At 40.5% G+C, this 20,142-nt stretch overlaps 1 protein-coding gene across 1 annotated transcript in view; it reads left to right on the plus strand.

Moving 5' to 3' along the window:
• Positions 1–20,142, plus strand: part of LOC114033996 (spondin-1) — a 369,625-nt gene that overhangs the window by 20,078 nt on the left and 329,405 nt on the right. The window contains exon 2 of the mRNA XM_027849643.1: positions 371–477. Within this exon, the coding sequence (XP_027705444.1) occupies positions 371–477 (107 nt within the window). The remainder of the gene's footprint in view (positions 1–370; positions 478–20,142) is intronic.

Below are 20,142 nucleotides of genomic sequence, written 5' to 3' on the forward strand. Positions count from 1 at the left end.
TTTGCCAAGAAAACCCCATGGACAGTTGGTCTACTGAGTAATGAAGAGTCAAATGACTGAACAACAGCACGGTTACTTAACCTTTCTGGGCCTCACTTTCCTCATCTTTAACAGGAAGATATCGGAGTAGATGCACTTAAGGTCCCTTCAATCTGTGATCCTATTATTTCAGTGTTCTGGAGTGGTTTGGAGTAGATGGCCTCTGAGGTCTTTTCCAACACTGTGAATTTATGGCTAGACTTTGCCTCTTCAAGGTCTGGGCCTCTAGGTTTGCTCTAGTGAGCCAAAGAAGTCACTCTCAGGGGCTATTGAAATAGAAGCCAATTGGTTCCACAGGTAGTAATTTTCTGTGTTCTTTCTCTCTCCACAGTGACTCTCTCTGCTGCTACTCCCTCCTACTTCAGGGGTTTCACCTTGATTGCTCTCAAAGAGAACAAAGAGGGAGATAAAGAGGAAGACCATGCTGGGACTTTCCAGGTAGGAAACCTTCCATAGTTCTCATCCAAATTTGGATTAAACTGCTTGGTTCCAGAAGCCAAATGAGGATTGACTCACGTGGTTGATGTTAACATGTTCTACCATTAGCTACATTGTGTGGTGAAATCCTACCTCATCTTGATTAAAAAAAAATATAACTATAACTTGATGATTTGTTTGGTAATTCCTAAGGGTAAAGGAAAGGAGAGAGACAGCCAAATTTGTTGGAGTTCAGAAGAAAGAAAGCAGAAAAAACTGTATAGGAAACAGAGGTGGATTTATGGGCAAAGATTGAAAGAATTAAATATGCTTTGCTTTGGATACTTGGAGGAGGTGGGGCAAGGAAGGAGCTTAGGGAGGGCCTGATAACTGTCTTCAAATGTTAGTAAGTTTTTTATTTCCTCTAGGAGGAGAAGCATCATTTAGCCTTATTCCAAAGAAGACAAATGGAAGAAATGGGCTAAAAGCAAAAAAGTCAAGTAGAGGTAATGGGATCTCCTTTTAGATGTTTAGAAGACAATGAACAAACTCAAGGAAAGGCCTAGAGTCCAAGGAAGGGAAAAATTTTTATCCCTAATTTTGCATTTATTTATTTATTTTCCCCTAATTTTGTATTTATTCTGGAATCTATTTTTATCTGGCATTTTGCAACCACTAGAAAACTATAAAGGAATAAAAAAAATGTAAATTTGTATTCTAGCTAGCATATTGGAATGGTCTATATGGAACCAAGGGCTAGGGAAGGCTCCCAAACTCCAACTATCTCTGTCCCAAGATGCTTTTTAAAAAAATTCCAAGTTTTCTTGGGAAGGGCTGTCTCATTAAAGTCATTCATAGTGACACTTCATGGAAATTCACAGCAAGGTGACTCATGAGGTCTAGGCAGGAAAGAGAACAGACAGAGAGAGAGAAAAGGGCATAGAAAGGAGATATAAACTTTAACTAATTGTTAATTGTGCCAAAGGCCAGACCTCATTATGACTTTGCATTCATTCTTAATGGGATTCCTGAAGTACTTTCAGTGATTTTTTTCCCTCTTAAGATCCTGGAGAACATGAGAAGCAAAGCAGGGCTAGAAAAGGGCACATATGATTTTTTCCCAAAAAGAACAGGAGGTGGAGTCTGTGAACCATAGGTCAGTGACTTGATTTTTGTTACTGGCAAAATTTAAAAATATATTTTTAAAAGGATATTTTTAAGCATTTAGAAAGAGAAGAGATAGTCAGTGGGAGCCAGTATGACTTTAATAGGGAAAGCTCATGCCAGATTGATCTCATTTTTTTTCTCTCCCAAAGACTTACTAGGCTAGTAGACTGGGGAACTCGACAGGTATGGTACATTTAGATTTCAACAAAGGACCTGACAGAGTCTGTCATGAAATCCTTGTGGATGAGAAATGTGAGATAGACAATAGTAATTATTTGTATTCATAACTGGCTGAATAACATGACCTGAAGTTTAGTCATTAATGGTTTAATGTCATCTTGGAATGACATTAGTGTAGTAGAGTTCCTTGGGGAGCTGTCCTTGGTCCATATATTAATGACTTGGTTAAAGGTACCGATGACATGCTTATTAAATTTTGCAGAAGGCACAAAGCTTGTAGGGAAATCTGACATACTGAATGGTAAAATCTGACAAAATCTTGACAGGCTAGAATGATAGATCAAATCTAATTAGAAGATGGGTGCTCTGTAATGGCTGATTGTTGTTTCAGTATGGGTTCATAACTAATTTTTTTTTAAGTAACTATCACTGTAATTTGTACAAGCTTCTACTAAATGGTAGTGAATTGAACTGGTTGTTTGGTCTGAGTAGACAGACTCTTAGAGTGTTAGAGTCAGAGGGAGGGGGACCTTGGAGATCATCTAATTGTAAAATTTAGCGAGGAGATCATAGAGATCATTTAGTCCAGCCCCCTCACTTTATAGAGGAGAAACTGAGGCCCAGAGAACTTGAGGCCATCTAGCTGGTAAATTGCAGAATGTATGATCTATGAATTCACAAACAGACCCCCTTTTAGGGGGATGTTTCATTGTTCTTGAGGAATCCAAATATCCATGAAATATTTATTAAGCGTCTATTAGGTGCTGAGGATACAAGATGAAAGTAAAACAGTCCCTGCCCTCAAGAAGCTTACATACTAATGGTAGAGGGTTGTCAGAGGATACAGACACTGTCTTTGGTTTTCATTAAAATATACATTTTAATATCTTTAAACAGTTTTACTTTTAAGTCTCTACCAAATACTCAAAGGCAGTGTGGCACAAAGGAAAGAATGCTAGGCTTGGCCTCAATTCAGATCTTGGCTCTAGCACTTACTAAGTGGTGTGATCCTAGGTAAGTCATTTTTCAACCCTCAGTTCTCCCATCTATTAAATGGGAGTAATAAAACTACTGAGCAAACATCAAAAATATTCAGTGTAATGTTCAGAGAAATTAATGTCACAAAACTCTTTAGTATAAGCCAGGGAAGCTTTTCTGGACTAATTAAGTCATTTTAACTTCATCTACCCTTATAATTCCTTTCATCATTTTTATATTCACTCATTCATTTACTCAATCATTTAGTCATTCAGCATTTGTTGAGCAAGTGCTATGAGTGTAGGCCTTCATAAGGAACTAACGTTGTCAGCGTTTCTTTCATTTTCCCAAACAGTAGGCATAGAAAGAGGCAGAATAAATTGCTTTTCCCTTCAGTGAGCATCTGCAGCCTTCTCTCTTTATGCTTACATCAGTTTAGCTTGGTCTTAAAAATCTTCCCTAAGTTTATGTCTCTGTTTTCCTCCTGGCCTCTCTGTTAGGCTTTTAACTCACTGACTCCCTTTAGTCTTGCTTTCTCAGTCAGGAAAGCCCTGTTTCTCTTTCATTTCTCTGACTTTAAAAGTCCTGGGTATCCTGAGGATGATGATGATGAAGGACCTGGGTCTTAACTTCCCCAAAAGTTTTTACCTTTCTGAGAAGTTAAAAACTCCATCTGGTCTAAATTCCCCTGACATGGTAACTGTTCTGGGGCCACCTCCCTTAACTCAGTCTGCACAGAACAGGCTTCTGTGCAATGGAATGCTGTTGCTGTCACCCCACCCCCCCCAAACCCCAACAGAGTATTGAAAAGTATGGAAGTTTAAGTTCTAAGTAGTGAATAGGAGTAGCTCATATTGAATGAAACAAGTTAAAATCTTGTGATATTTTCTTTAAAATAGTTTCTACAAGACCTTGTGAAGTGTTCCCAAGATCACAGAATTTAGAGCTAGAAGGGACTTTAGTCCAAGACTTTCATTTTGCAAAATGCAAAACTGGATCCCAGACAGGGGTGTGCTGGAGCCCACTCCCATTGTTAAATTTTTGATGTGAGCATTTACGTCTCAGAAATAGGCAAACATAAAAAATCAGTGCTTGATTGATTGTTGTTATTTAGACCATCTGGACTTCATAAAGTGATGAAGAAAATGTTAATGGTCCACATTAAACTTTAAAGTATGTTGTATGTGTATAGGATTCTAAGTTTTTCTCTCTCCGGCAGTGTAGGAAGCAAGGTAGATAGGCCTTCTTTAAGGAGCTACAGGGAAACAGAAAGTGTTTTACAAATTGATTAGATAGTGGTAAAGTTACAAGCTATGGGAAAATTTAAAAGCCAGTTATTTAACTCAGGGGGCAGCTAAGTGGTACAGTGGATAGAGTACTGGGCCTAAAGTTAGCAAGACTCAGCTTCATGAGTTCAAATCTGGCCTCAGAAATTAGTTGTGTGACCCCAGGCGAGTCATTTAACCCTGTTTGCCTCAGTTTCCTCATCTATCAAATGAGCTGGAGAAGGAAATGACAAACTACTCTAATATCTTTTCCAAGAAAACCCCAAATGGGGTCACAAAGAGTCAAAAACAATTGAAATGACTGAACAACAACAATAATTTAACTTGACTTCTTAACCTGGGGTCAGGGAGTCCATAAATTGGTATGGGAAAAAAATTACATCTTAATTTTCACTAGCCTTTGGTTTCCTTTCTAATTCTATTTATTTTAGTTTATACATTTTAAAATATCATTCTTAGGTGTCCATCGGCTTTGCCAGACTGCCAAAGGGAACCTTGACACATAAAAAAGGATGAAGAATCCTTTTTAACCCTTTCTTGCAGACTTTTCTTATCAGTGCTCCCCAAAGCATTCTTTGAGTTGGTGTCCCAGAGAAATAGAAAGAATTTCTAAACTGCTGAGAAGATAATAGGTATTCAATGATGGCTCATTTGGCCCACAAAAGCCCAAATAAAATTCATTTATATTTGAGATGAAATCAGACTTTCCGGCATCCTGACAGGGTTCAACAAGTATTTATTATGTATTTAAGTATTTTTTGCCTGACTCTGTGCTAAGGGCTATGGATTCAAAGAAAGGGAAAAAAAAATCCATAATCCCCACCCCTAAGGAGGTCACATTCTAATGAGACACAAAAGCAAACAACTATGTGCAAACAAGATACTACAGAGGAGGTAGAGGGTTATCTCAGAAGGAAGGTACTAGCAGTAGGGGAGAGGAAGAATCATTGACGTTGACACTCTTTGTTAAAAGAGATGTCACCATTTGGAAATGTAATTAGGCAACCTGGAGTTCTCATCGGAAATGGTGGCATGAAGAGAGTCCTTAAGGCTCCAGGGGAGTACTTCAGTACTATAGTGACCTAAGGCATCAATGTGTTTAAAGGGAGAACTCAAAATTCAAATGGAATATGTAGTGATTTATCCTTGCAGGTTTTCATGTAAAGGCTCAATGACCACTTGCCAGGGATGCTGTAGAGAAGATTCAGGAATAGGTTGGGTAGGAGCAGCAAGGTGGTGCAGTGGATAGAGCACAGCCCTGGAGTTAGGAGGATCTAAGTTCAAATCTGGCTTCAGATACTTACTAGCTGTGTGACCCTAGGCAAGTCACTTAATCCCAATTACTTCCCCCCAAAAAACCCTAAACAAACGAGGAATAGGTTGGATGCCCTGCCCCTGAGATCTGATCCAGCCTTGAGATTTGAGGAATTCTTGCTCTACTGCTATCACCCCATTGTTTCTGAGAATTAGCAGAATACCCCGCGTTTTCCTTTGCCCAGAGAATCATTGCTAAGATAGCAATCCATTATAGAAAGTCAAGGATTGTTAACTTTAGCATGCAATTTTTCTTTTTTTAATTAAACTTTGTTTTTTTTAATTAAAAATCAGTTTTATCTCACCTCCCCTATTGGAAAAAGAAGAGAAAAACCAAAACAGTTTTTAAAACAAGTATGCATAGTCAAGGAAATCTCATTGCTATGTTGGGAATGTCTAAAAATGTCTCACTGTGTAGCCTGAATCCTCCATTTCTTTGTCAGGCGGTGGGTAACGTGCAACTTTGTATGTGAGCTGAAATCATGGTTGGCCATTGAGGTCATTTGAGTTCTTAAGTCATCCAAAATTGTTTGTTTTTTACAGTGTTGCTTTTATTGTATAAATTGATCTTGTTTTGGTTACTTCACTCAGCATCATTTCATCCAAGTCTTTCTTAGTTTCTCAGAAACTGAACCTTTCATCTTTTCTTATGGCACAGTAATATTACATTCTGTTCCTATACCATAGTTTGTTCAGCCATTCTCTGTCTGATGAGCATCTCTAGAAGACTACTTTTCAGAGTTCTCTACCTTTCTGTAGAATGCCAGGATTATTTTTCATTCTTTAGATGCAGTATTTGTGGCTAATGAAAGCATAAACCTGACCCCTTTTCAGCAAAATCCAGTGGCCCAGAGAGAATTCTTCTCCTACAAGCTATCCTGGATATGCTGTCAGAATAATCTTCTTTAAGTACAGTTCTGATCATTCCATTTCCAGTATCAGAAGCCTACAATGGGCTTCTGTTGCTTACAATGCAGCCAGAAGGGAAAAGAATACTTATACCCTGAAGATATTACTTGCTAGTTTGGGGTAACCTTGGGCAAATCATTTCTTCTCTCTGAGAATAAGCTTCCTCATTCATAAAATGAGGACAATGAGATTCATACTACCCGCTTCAGAGCTTTTGGTTTGCAGGGAAGATACATGCGAATAGAATCCCACCTCTCTCCAGGGAGTGGCCCCTGGAGGAAGAGAGACTCTGGGAAGAAGCTGAAAGATAGAGGACATGCTGTGAGTATGTCCCTATTTCCAGCATGCCACTCTAGAGACTTTGGGGGAGTTTCCTCCTTGGATTGGCAAGGAAAATCTGGAGCACCAGAAATATTTTTATGGTAATGAGCCACAACTAGGAGGAATGCCAGAGAAGTTGATGGGGCTGTCTACCAGTTTTGCGTGGTGGTAGCCTTGACTTGTTCATACCTTACAACCTCCATTACACTGTATAGCAGGATGAGGAGTTAGATCCCATTTAAGGAATAGATGACATCTGTGTAGTGTTACTATGTGCCAGCTACTGTATGTGCTAAAGGCTTTAAAGTTATCTCATTTGATCTTCACAACAACCCTGTAGGATTGTTATCTCCATTTTACAGATGAGTAAAGTGAGACAAACAGAGCTTAAGTGACTTGCCTGGGGTCACACAGCTAAGTGTCTGAGGCCAAATTTGAACTCGGGTTTTCCTGGTTCCGGGCTCAGGGCTCTATTCCACTGTACCACCTAACTGTCTGGTTCCTACCCTGAATCTCCCCTCAAAGAAGTGCCCAGGCCACCTATGTTCTCTTCTCTCCCAGACTATTTTCCCTTGCTCCTCTAAGGCTATCTTTCCCACCCACTTTTAGCTCTCTTTTATGTATTGTCCTCCCCCTTTAGAGTGTAAGCTCTTTGAGGGCAGAGACTGGCTTTCTTTTTGCTTGTATTTGTATTCCTGAAACTTGACATAGTGCCTGGCACACATGCTAAGCACTTTATCAATGTTTGCTCTGTCTCTCTTCCTCCCTCCCTCTTTGCCTCCTTCCTCAATCACACAAGACACACAAGGGCTGTTGTAAAGAGAATCTTTGAAACATTTAAATGCTTAAAGGAGAGTTTGTTCTTAAAAGATACAATTCTACCTAATCAGTTTGATGTTGTATAGCCTCAGACTACTTTTTCAGCCTGATTCCTTACTACTTCCCTCCTCATAATGCACATTTTGGACAAATTGAATTATTTTGCTGTTCCCTAAAGGTATCCTGTACTTTCCTGACTCCTAGCTTTTCCTCATTTCTTTTTTCTCCTCTTTTTTCCCTTTTTCTCCCTTGAGAGGGAAACACCCTTTTATCGAACACTTCATTTCTCTGGGGGAGGCACAAACATCAAAGAAGACAAGTCCAGTCCTAATAACTTCTAATTTAATATGGCAAAAGACCATTCAATACAACTTTCAAAGTTGGTCATCACACAACATGGCTGTTACTGTGTTCAATAGTCTCCTGGTTCTGCTCACTTTACTCAGCATCAGTTCCTGTAAGTCTTTCCAGGTTTTTCTAAAGTCTGCCTGCTCATCATTTCTTATAGTACAATAGTATTCCATTACATTGCTATACCATGACTTGTTCAGCGATTCCCCAATTAATGGATATCCCCTCAATTTCCAATTCTTGGCCACCACGAAAAGAGCTGCTAAAATATTTTTGTACATGTGGGTCCTTTTCCCTTTTTCATGATCTCTTTGAGATACAGACCTAGTAGTGGTATTACTGAGTCAAAGGGTATGTACATTTTTATAGTCCTTTGGGCATAGTTCCAAATTGCTCTCCAGAATAGTTGGATCACAACTGCACCAACAATGCATCAGTGTTCCAATTTTCCCACATCTTCTCCAACATTTATCAAGAAACAAGAAATCTTTGAGATGTATGTAGATGTGGTCACATGTATACTTACACACATGTATACACAAACACAAAAAATTATCCAAGATGTACTTTTTCTTCTTTGGGAGGGTGTATCTGGTGAGAGGAGAGTTAGATTAAGTTTACTTCAAAGTTAGTAGACATCAAAAGAAGAAGAAAATGGGAGGGGAAGAAAACTAATAATAATAACCAATATTTTAATATAGCACTTTAAAGTTTCCAAAGAAAATCAGGAAATTTTGGAGAAGAGAAAGCAGAAGCAGAGAATATGGCATCATGTGGCATGGCATCAAACTCTCAATTTTACTGCTAAGAGTATAGAATAGCATTGGACTAAGGAGGGGGCAGGAATGAGAAGACAAAAGGAGAAGGATGGGAGCTTTCTTTTTTATCAACCTCTAGTTTGTTGCTTTCTCCTTCCTTCTCCCACAATCTCCTATCCTTCTAAGCAAGTAATACCTTGAAGGAACTAGGCCTACCTCCACTGCAGAATGGCACCTGGTACCTGGAGATGATGAATCCTCAAACTCATCTGACCCATTTACTTTATATTCATTTTGCTTCTACTTATGTGTGTACATGTTGCTTTTCCCATAGAATGCTGAGTTCTCAAGGGAAGGAATTATTTAATCTTTTCTCATTTAACCTTCAGGCATAGCACAATGCCTGGCACTTAATAAGTGCTTGATTGACTGAGTTGCTGGAACATCAGGACTGAGAGCTTTTGATGGCTTTTATCATTGTCTTGAGTTTTTATTTGTATTTTTTTAAGAAACTGTTGTAAAAATAATCTTTGTTAGTTGATCAGATGAGCCAAATCTATGTTTATGTACTCTGCCTAACTTGCAAGCCAAGTGTGAATGCTTGGTTGATAGGACACTCTTCAGTCCCTAGGAGTACTGAGGAACAAAGTGTTCCAAGTCTAAACAACTGGACTCCGAAAGCCATTAAAATCTGCATGTAGCTTTTAATCCACATTTCCTTATCTCCAAGATTCTTAATATCTTTCCTTCACATTCTTTGTTCTTGCAACATTATTTCCTGTTTTATTCAAAACATAATAGACAGCTAAGAACTTTGGTGTTTTGTTGCAGGGCTGGACAAATTTGCTTTGGCTCTATGAGCTGGCTCTCCAGTTTAGGGGTCAGATGTATTTTTCTTTCCTTGGAAACAGAAAAATCCAAGTGGCATTTGGGAGATGAGCAGAAGGAAGCACTTTGCAGTAGGGTTTGATTCCTGGATAGCTCGATGGATAGAGTGTTGGTGGAAAGTCCAGAGGGTGAGGAGCAAAGCCACCAAAGAAGAGGACATGGCTATCCTGGGCAGTTCCTTGAATAGTGGTTCCGGGCAGGTGCTCAATAATCGGAGGAGGAGGCCAAAGGAACAGAGATAGAAATCTTGGTGACAGAGCTCTCTTTTCCCTCCCCTGCTAATACTCCTCCACTGCATGGACTAGGAGAAGAGGTCAGACGTCAGTGTTTCCAATGGTTAGTCCAGGCCTTCAACTGGGAGATGAGCACAGCAGTAAAACAATTAGAGAATTATAGATTTAGAATTAGAAGACAACTTGGGGTCCTCTACTCCAACCCCCTTCATTTTATAAACAAGGAGACTGAGTCTCAGAGAGAGCAAATGACTTGCCCAAGGTTCCACAATTGCAAGAGCTGGGATTTGAACCTAAGACTGAATCCAAATCCATCCCTCTTTCCACTTGAACTGGACGCCCGAGAGAAATCAGAGCATCACACCCAATTGACTTTAATTGAGAGCGCGTTTATTTGAGCCGGCCGGCGACGGACCCCAGGCGTGCATCCTAGGGGCCGTGCCACCGAGGGTTTCATCTGAGATATTTATACTGTCCGGTTACAAAACAGGGTCTGGTGGGGAGCCGGGAAGGGAACAGGGTCTGGGGGAAGTGCCGGGAAGGGAACAGGGTCTGGGGGGAGTGCCGGGAAGGGAACAGGGTCTGGGGGGAGTGCCGGGAAGGGAACAGGGTCTGGGGGAAGTGCCGGGAAGACAGGTCAGGTTATTTACAGAGCAGGATGTTGCACCCCACCCTTGAGGATTTCACCCAGGGTGTTGTAACAGCCGTTAGGGGAACCGGAGCCAGAGGCCCCGGGGCGTGGTGCCCCTGGGTCCTAACGGAGGGTCTATCACACACTGTATAATGCAGCAAGTCAACAAGCAGGTCAGTGTTAAAGGTGCTAGTGAACAAGTCTGGGACCACTGCTTTTAGGACAATGGGATCTGCTTTCTCTCTCCTGCTCTTTGCTATCCATCAGACTGGTAGCGGTGAGTTTACAGCCAGAAAGAGGCAAATGCCTATGGATGCTGGGAGAACTTTTTTGCAGTGAGAGCTGCTGATTTGGAGGTCTGACTTTTGGCAACCTTGGTCCTGTCAATACATAGTAAATGGTCTGTGAACAACTGTACTAAAGTCCTTCACTATGCAAATACCCTGAGGACCCCTTGCTAACGGCTTATTGACTCCGTTTTATAAGTGCTTATGCGCAGCTATAACAATAGCCTAGGATTGGTGAACTTTTAAGACAAGGTGTTTTTTTTTGATAAAATATTTCAACCTAATTGGTTTCTTTTGCAATCTTATGTATTTTATTTTATGCATTTAACAACATTATATTCTGAGAAAGGGTCCATAGGTTTGCTAAGGCAAACATGAATCAAAAAATGGTTAAGAATCATTGAGTTGGATGCTAGGAGTAAAAGCTGTGGTTTCTAGCAATTTTGTGTAAGGAACAACATGTTACTTCAGTATCTCCCGAGGCCATTACTATGCCAAAGTATTGTATAGCTTGGTCAAGAAAGGCTCTTTATGATAATGAACTTAATTCCTTAGGAAAAGGTCAAATTATGGTCAATATGAAATTCAAAGAGGCAGTTATGTAGGGAAAAAATTTTAGAAGAATTTCCAAAATATATGGAAACTTTCAGATTTCAAAAGAATCAGATTCAGATCTCTAGGCGTTTCACTTTTGAGAAATATTTCATTCACCAGCGTCAACAATAAGTGGGAGATAGTACGGTATGTAGGAAAGAGCTTTGGGAAGCAGAGGAGGGGAGAAGAGTCAGAAAACCTGGCTTCTCATCTCAGCACTCACTGCCACTCATTCCCTGGGTGAATTTGAGCAATTCTCTGAATTTTTCCAGGCCTCTTAATTTTCATCTCTAAAACCTAATAGGAATAAATGATCTAGGTCTCTCTGAAGTTCTGTGACTCATCCTCTAAATCAGGTGTTACTATGTATTACACATTTTATCTGAACACTCTAATCATATCTCCAGGAAAGTAAAAGTGCCATTTAATTTGCCTAATATACTGAAACAATTAGCAATCAGAAGAATTAATCCTTTAACTGACAGAGGAAGCTGGAAAACTGAAAACAGTTCCTGTGACAAAATTGGGTTGATTTTCCTAGAAACACACTTGTTTTTTTTCCACCCATCTATCTGCCTAATTGGGCATACATCCAGGTTTAACAGGTAGATGAATTTAAGGGACACCAGTAAATCTTCATCCTCTACTTCCTTGCCTTTGCTGATTGTTCTAGGTAGATTGAGTAAATTAAATGAAACTTTCATCTCCATGAAGATATGATTAGAATAATGCAATGTTGTGTAACAGAACAGCATCACCTTATTTGGAGAAGGAATCCTAGAACCCTCTCAGGAGGCACTGTGGTACAACACAGACACTGCTGAACTTAGAAGACCTGCATTCAAAGACTTGTTCTGCCATGGACCAACTTTGGAAATCTCTCCATCTCTCTGAGCCTGTTTCCTCATCTCTAAATGAAGGACTTAGGCTAGATGACCTTGAAGGAGCCTTCCAGCTCTAAACTGATACTAACATTTCATCATCTTTCCTTTGCCATATCTGTTTACTACTACTACTACTACTACCACCACCACCACCACCACCACCACCACCACCACCACCACCACCACTACCACCACTACTACCACTACTACTACTACTACTACTACTAGTAGTGCTACTGCTACTACTACTACTACCACCACCACTACTACTAGTACTACTAGTACTAGCTATGGGAGCTATAGATGGTGCAGAGGCTAGAACTCTGAATCTGAAGTTCAGGAAAAAACTGAATTCAAATCCAATCTCATGTACTTTATTCATTTTGTGGCTCTGGATAAGTCACTTAACTGCTATCTTCCTCAGTTTCCTCATCAATAAAATGAGGATAATAATTGTACGTGCTTCCAAGGGTTGTTGTGAGGATTAAATGTAATAATTTTTGTAAGCCAATTTGCAGACCTTAAAGCTCTCTATAAATATTGATTATTATTATTATTGATCTTGTTGTTGTTAGCTTCTTCTCCCTCTGGGTGGTATCCTTTTTTGTTTTGTTTTGCTTAATTAGGAGTTCAGTCTTTCTTGATTACTAAAAAGATATTAAACCATTAGTGACTGATACTTCTTAATGACTTGAATGAGTGGTAAGTGGAAGTGATTTAAATAAGTCCAAAGTACTTTCTATCATAGCGAAAAAGCAGTCATTAGGCTATTTAATTAGACCTGCTAATCTACTTGCAGACTAAATACAATATTGCAAAAATCTGAAATAAGTCAAGTCATGTTTTGATGGAACAATCTGTGTCCATCTTTTCCTCCCTTAAGGAACGCTAATTTATTGGGACTGCTGCTGAAGTGTTCCCCAGACCCAAAGGGGCAAGTCCTTGCTAAGTGACACAGTTACTGTTCTGTGTCTATACTTGTTAAAAGCCAGGAAGAAGAAAGAGGTCTGGGGTTGCTGTGGGCTGTAGGTTGTCCCATCTCCAAGGGAGGTGAATTAGCTCTGGCTTCTGCCTTTCTGCATCAGGGAGGGAAGAGGAGACCTGGCCATGATCCAGTTAATTTGATCTATATAGAAAACTAAAGGGCCCAGCTGAGTTAGCTCCCCTGCCACGCTGATCCCAAAAGCATAGCGTTCTGGCTTTGTAGGCTGTGAAGACCTATTATAACACTGCATTTATAGCTAACAGCTGCAACAGAAGATTCAAAAGCTACTTTTCTACAATGGACAGAGAGAACGTCTCTATTTGTGGCCCTGGTCTGAGGGAGGAAGTAAGTCTGCCTGACTCCTTGGGCAGGAGGACCTTCCTTCTCTATCCATCTCTAGGTCATCTGGTACTTTTTCTTCTTCATCTCTCATATCCAGTTCATTTCCAAGTTCTATGAGTTCTACCTCTCTAATATCTTCAGTTCAATAAACTATGGACCTACTATGGGCCAGGCACTGTGTTAAGCACTGAGAATACAAAAAGAGGCAAAAGACAGTCCCTCCTCTCAAGGAACTTACAGTCTAATGGGAGAGACAACATGAAAGCAAATAAATACAAAGCAAGTTATATACAAGATAAATAGGAAATAATTAAATGAGGAAAAACACTGGAATTTAGAGGGGTTGGGGAAAGCTTCCTGTAGGAGGTAGGATTTTACTTAGGACTCATAGGAAGTCAGACTACTTAGTAGTTGGACTGGAAGATGAAGAGCATTTCAGGCATGGGGGACAGTTAGAGAAATGCAGGGAACTGAGAGATGGGGTGTCTTGTTTGTTGAATAGCCAGGAAGCCAGTGTCACTGGATGGAAAAGTATGTGTCAGGGAGGAGGGCATCAGAAGACTGGAAAGGTAGGAGGGGGCTAGGTTATGAAGGGCTTTGAGTGTCAAACAAAGCATTTTATATCTGTTCCTGTCAGTAATAGGAAACCATTAGAGTTTAGTAAGTAGAGAGGTGATATGATCAGCCCTGTGTTTTAGGAAAAATCACTTTGGTGGCTGAATGGAGGATGGTCTGGAGTAAGGAGAGATTTGAGCCAGTCAGACCCACTGCCAGGCTTTTGCAATGATGGAGGAATGAGGTTATGAGGGCTGAACCAGAGGGATGGCAGTGTCAGAGGAAGGAAGGGAAATTTTTGAGAGATGCTGCAAAGGTGAAATCGATGGGCCTTGGCATCAGCTTGGATATGGGAAGTGAGAGTGAGGAGTCCGGCATGACTCCTAGGTTGTGAGCCTGAGGGACAGGGAGGATGGTATTGTCCTCTACAGTAATAGAGAGTTTTGAGGGAAAGATAGAGTTCTGTTTTGGGCATGTTGAGTTTAAGCTATCTACTGGACATCCAATTCAAGATGTCTTGAAGGCAGTTGGTTATGTGATATTGGAGATCAGCAGAGAGATTGGGACAAGAAAGGCAGATGTGAGAATCATCAGCATAAAGATAGTAATTAAATCCATAGGAGCTGATGAGATCACCAACTACAGTGGTATAGGGGAGAAGAGAAAAGGATCCAGGACAGAACCCTAAGGGACACCTATGGTTAGATGGTGTGATCTCAAGGATCCAGCAAAGGAGACAGAGAAGAGTGGTCAGATAGGTAGGAGGAGAACCAGGAGAGAGTGGAGTTCTGGAAACCTAGAAGAGAGTCCCAAGGAAGAGAAAGTGACCAATAGTGTCAAAGGCTGCAGAGAGGTCAAGGAGAAAGCGGCTTGAGATCAAAGGCCACTGGATTTGGCAACTAAGAGATTGTTAGTAACTTGGGAGAGAGCAGAAGAGAACTGGAATGATGGCTAACAGGGATGGAAGGCTCAAGTGAGGCAAGACATGGGAATGCTTATAGGTAGCAGGAAATGAGCCAGTCAAGAGGGAGAGATTGTTCAGTCCCAGTTGCTATCTCCCTGGCCCTGGCTCTCTTCACTTCAGTTTCTGCTGTCTTGGCTCACAGTAGGTGTTAAATGGGATGGGATGCTTTTATGTGGGGTTAGAGAAAGGGTGCTTGGCCCACAGTGACTGAGTTCCTGGTTTTAAAGGTGCTTTTCATTTAGTAGTTATAGTTTTGGTTTTTGTAGAAGGGGAGCTTCCTAACCTCCTGGGCACCCATTCAATCACACTTCAGGTACCCTCTCTAGTCTCCTACAATTCCACAGCACTCACCTTGCCCTGGTGTGGGCAGCATTCTTCCCCTTCCCAATCACAGAGCTTTCTAACATGATACCCTGGGATGACTCCATCGAACTTGTTCCTCAGTAATGAACATACTCCTATTCCATCATCTTCTCCCTATCCCAGAGATTCTACTTCTTCACTAACCACTGCCCCTGTTCCCATTTTCCCCAACTTAGACCCCTACAACATCCTACTCTAAAGGTACTCACGCCTTCCACTGTGCTCTCTGGGAATGCCTGCTCCACATTTTAATTCAATTCAGCAAACATTTATAAAGTGTCTCCTATGTGCCAGGAACTGTGCTAAGCATTGAGGATACAAATAAGCAATCAAAAGAGAATCCCTGCCCTCAAAGAGCTTGTAATCTAATGGGGAAAGGCAACACACAAAAGGAAATGGCATAGCAGGGGTGGAGGAAGCCCCAGGGGATACTTAGAATGGGGTATGATATTCTGAGGATTTGAAACCAAGCTGAGCTGCTGATGGAAAATAACATCGCTGGAAAGTTCTGAGCCTCCTAAAAAGGAAGGCTTTGGGAGAAGTTTGTTTCTCTATTCTCTAGCTCCCTAATCAGAGGGGAGAGAAAACTGAGAAAGTTGAGAAGGTGTTGTTGTTCAGTCGTGTTCAACTCTTTGTGACTTCATTTGGGGTTTTCTTGGTAGTGATGCTGGAGCTGTTGCCTTTTTCTTCTCCAGTTCATTTTATGGATGAGGAAACTGAGGCAAACAGGGTTAAGCGACTTGTCCAGGGTCACACAGCTAGTAAGTGTCTGAGGCTGGATTTGAACTCAGGAAGATGAGCCTATACATCAGCCCAAGACTGCAGGGTGTACACTCTATCCACTATGCCACTTAAGTGCCTCTATTGAGAATGTGTTTAGTACCAGAAACTGAGTCAATCTGCATGGAGATGAGATTTCAGGTGATCAGTTTCCTCCCATACATGTATATTTACATGTTTTGGATTTTTATTTTTTATATTTCTTATATTTCTTAAAGACTTCAAGGAATATCATACAACAAAATTTGCACTTGGCATTTATTATTAAAACTCTGCATTTTGATTCAGGCTGGAAAGTGTTACTAAGTTCAAAATAACAGAATTACACATATTTTTTCTGAGCTTAAAAAAAACAAACCTCTTGGGAAGGAATGAAACAATCATTTATACAGTACCTATGTGCCAAGCACTGTGTTAAGCACTTTACAAATATCTCATTTGATCCTCACACTGACCCTGGGAGGTAGATGTTATTATTATCTCCATTTTACAATTGAGGAAACTGAGGCAATAGTTTTATAGTAGGTTAGGTGAGAGGTAAGGAGGACTCGAATTAGGGTCATGTCAATTTGCATAGAGAGGAGGGGATGTATGTGTTGTTGTTTGTCCTTTGTTCTTGAAGAAGACCAATGACATGAGGAAGGTGATGCCATGACTTGCAAGTGAATTAGATTTAAGTGAGGAAAGGCTGTGCAAAGTCACTAGCTTCACTTTCTCCTCCAGAGCCATCTGGGTCCAGTGGCAAGATATAGATCAGGACAACTGGAGATGGCCCTGTGGATGTATGTGAGAGAGATTCCTAAAGTATAACTGATAGAACTAGGGAACTGATTGGATCTAGGGGGATATGGATGGAGTATAGTTAAAGATGACTCTAAGGCAGGGATTCTTAAACCTGGAGTCTGTGAGCTTGGTTTTTTAAAAAAATAGATATTTTGATAACTGTATTTCAATATAGTTGGTTTCCTTCACAATCCTATGTGCTTTATTTCATGTATTTAAAAACATAATTTTGAGAAGGGTAGCCTGCCAGAGGGGTCCATGACACAGAATAGGTTAAGAACCCCTGGTGTGAGGTCTCAAGCCTGTGTGACTGATTGGATAGGTGAACCATAAATGAAAAGAGAGAACTTATGAAAAGAGAAAGAATGATGGGCTCAGCATTGGACCTGGTGAAGTTGAGGTGTGGGTGGTACAAATATCTATCAGGCAGTTGAAATTGCAGGACAGACAAATGTAGATCTGGATATGTCAAGTCTACCATGTGATCCAGTAATCTTCTCTCTAGCATCCTTGGTAGGTGTCTTCCAGCATCTGCCTGATTATCTCCAGCAACAACTCTGGTTCTCAGCAAGTCCTTTTTCCTAGTAGGTTCAACTAGGAAAATCTTTCTGCCTTTTGTTCTTTGATTCAGGGTCTGAAAAACAGAGTAGATCTTTTCTATGTGACGGCCTGTTGGAAGACAGCCATACTTATTTTCTTCTCTAAGTCAAGTATCCCTAATTCTTTGTATGTCATTTCTATTGTTTCTCAATTTCTTCATTTGCAAAGTAAAAAGGTTTAGCTAGATGATTTCTGTAGCCCCTTCCAGCTTAAATCAATGATCCTCCAAGCTAATAAGCTCCTCCTTAAGATCCATTTCTACTTTCCTACCTTCCTGGTCTCCTTATACTTTGCTCCCCTCCACATACTCTATAATCTAGCAAAACTGGCCTTCTCTCTGTATCTTGTACGTGCCATTCCATTTCCTGACTCTATGCCTTTTCTTTGTTTGTTCCCTGGAATGACCACTCCCTCCTTACCGCTACCCTCCTGAATCCCTTGACTTTAACTCCTTCAGATTCTACCTTTTGTGTAAAGTCTTTCTCAGCTCTCTTTCCATGCTGCTGCAGCTCCCCACCCCATACCTTCCCTCAGAAATTGCCTTCCATTTACACCATATACATCTTCATGTTGTCTCTTCCATTAGAATGTCAGGTTCTTGGGGGCAGGAATCCCATTTTTGTTTTTGGCTTATTTTTTAATGCCTTCCTTTTCAGCACTCAGCACCATGCCTAGAACACCATAAGCACTTAATAAAGGCTTGTCAACTGACCAACAGTATCAGTTGCTTTAACCAGGGCACTAACTAGCTGTGATCACCCATTGTTGGAAGAGAAAAAGGAGATGGACCTATATATGTTGGATTGCTACTTTCACTGGGATCCCTCTCTTTCTCAATGTATGTGATTGGTACTCATTAATTAATTGGTACTCATGAGGCTCATTAATTCATCTCTGTTCATAGTCATCTCTAGAGCTTGTTCTTTCAGAGTGCTAAGGGTATTGTGTTGAAAAGTGAGACACAAGATTCCTCCTATTCCAAATTGGCAGCTTGGGTTATGTTTTGGCACATAGCTCAGTGTTCCAGATGATGGGGCTCTTGGCTTTAATTCCATCTGTTGTAAAATAGCACACAAATTATGCCAGGATCCAGAAAGGTTACACGTCCTTGTACACATTCTGAGGGTTGCCAAGAAGCTATAATCCGCCTTGTAGATTTTTTCTTTTCCAAACTTGTACAATTCTGTTATTACAAGAGTAAGACTCCTTATGTAGTGAGTTAGAAGATGGTAGACGCCATTTTTTGCCCCTTGTTCAAGGTATCATCTCATTAGGGCTCTTGGTTACTGTCATTTTGAATGAGGTGTCCTGGTAGATGAGTGTGTTGGGGTGCTGCTGGGTTAGTTCATGCCACATGTAGTTCTGACCTTCTTCTCACTAATGACCACAAGGGCTTGGAAGAGGCCTCCCTGAAGGGCGATCAGAGCTTGTTTACATAACATAGGACAGAGCGTAACAAGCACCAGATGGTTACCACAGGCTTATGGTTTGTTGTGTTTCACCCATTAAGCCGTTTCTAATTTCTGTTTGCAGTCACTAAAAGTTAATCTGCAAAATTATTTCTGCATTCACCACTGCCCAGTGAAACATTCAAAGGGATTATCTTCTTAAAGGGGCACTTCTCCTAAAGGTCACCTATTACTTAAGCCCAACAGCCTCTGTGGTTCAGCAGTCTGGGTATTTGAGGACATGTGAGTAACTGGTAATGACGCAGGAAATTAAGAATAAGCAAAGCCCATGCCATTGCAACATGATCATGATTTTGAGAAATCTAGCAGTCTTCTTAACTAAGGAGCATTTTTAAGGAATGGGAAATGTTTTACATCTGGGGTTCTTAACTTTTTTTTTGTATCACAGACCCCTTTGGTAGTCTGGTGAAGATTAGAGATTCCTTCTTAGAATCATGTTTTTAAATGCATAAAATAAACTATAGAGGATTACAAAGGAAACCAATTAGATTGGAATACAGTTATCAAAATAGTTTTAAATATTTCAGGTTAAGAAACCCTGTGTTAGATGCTGTTTGACTATTATGAGCTCTTGACCTGGGTGTGAGTGGGACCAAAAGAATTTGTATAAAACTCTAATCTTGATAGTGGCTAGCTTTGGTACATGCTAGCTTTATCTACCAATGACAACTCCATCCTAACAGGTGACATCCAATAGCACTTTAATTTTCCAATAACATAACATGACATTCTTCAAAAAAATCTTATCTTGTGCTTCATTGGTATGGTTGTGCCAATTCAGACTGGCATCTGTTCAACAACTTAACCTTAGCAAGTTTCCTGAAGCACTGAGAGATTCAATTCTTCCCCAGAATCACAGAGCCAGTGAGTTGTACTTGAACTCAAGTCAAGCTAACTTCAAAGTCAATGCTCTATCCATTGTACCATGCTGTGATGTTGTAACTACTACTTCATATTTTAGTTGTTTCTTTACATGAGTACCTGATGTTTTATAGATGTGGAGATGTGACCCTAGGTCATTTATGTCAATGAGATACCACCAAATTGGGGATATTTGGAGCATGTGCCTGTGATGGATAGTATTTCTGTAAGTTAAGGATCAATTTAGGCAAGTTTGGAGAGCTTACTCACTGGAAAGATGGTCAGCAGGTGATTATATAACAGAACCAAAGAATCTTAAGAGTTGGAAGGAATATCAGAGGCTAGTCAGCACATGCATGACTTTTGTTGTTACCAATGGATGCC

This window comes from Vombatus ursinus, unplaced genomic scaffold (genome assembly GCF_900497805.2).
Source record: "Vombatus ursinus unplaced genomic scaffold, bare-nosed wombat genome assembly UNPS02007822.1, whole genome shotgun sequence".
Classification (NCBI taxonomy): Eukaryota; Metazoa; Chordata; class Mammalia; order Diprotodontia; family Vombatidae; genus Vombatus; species Vombatus ursinus.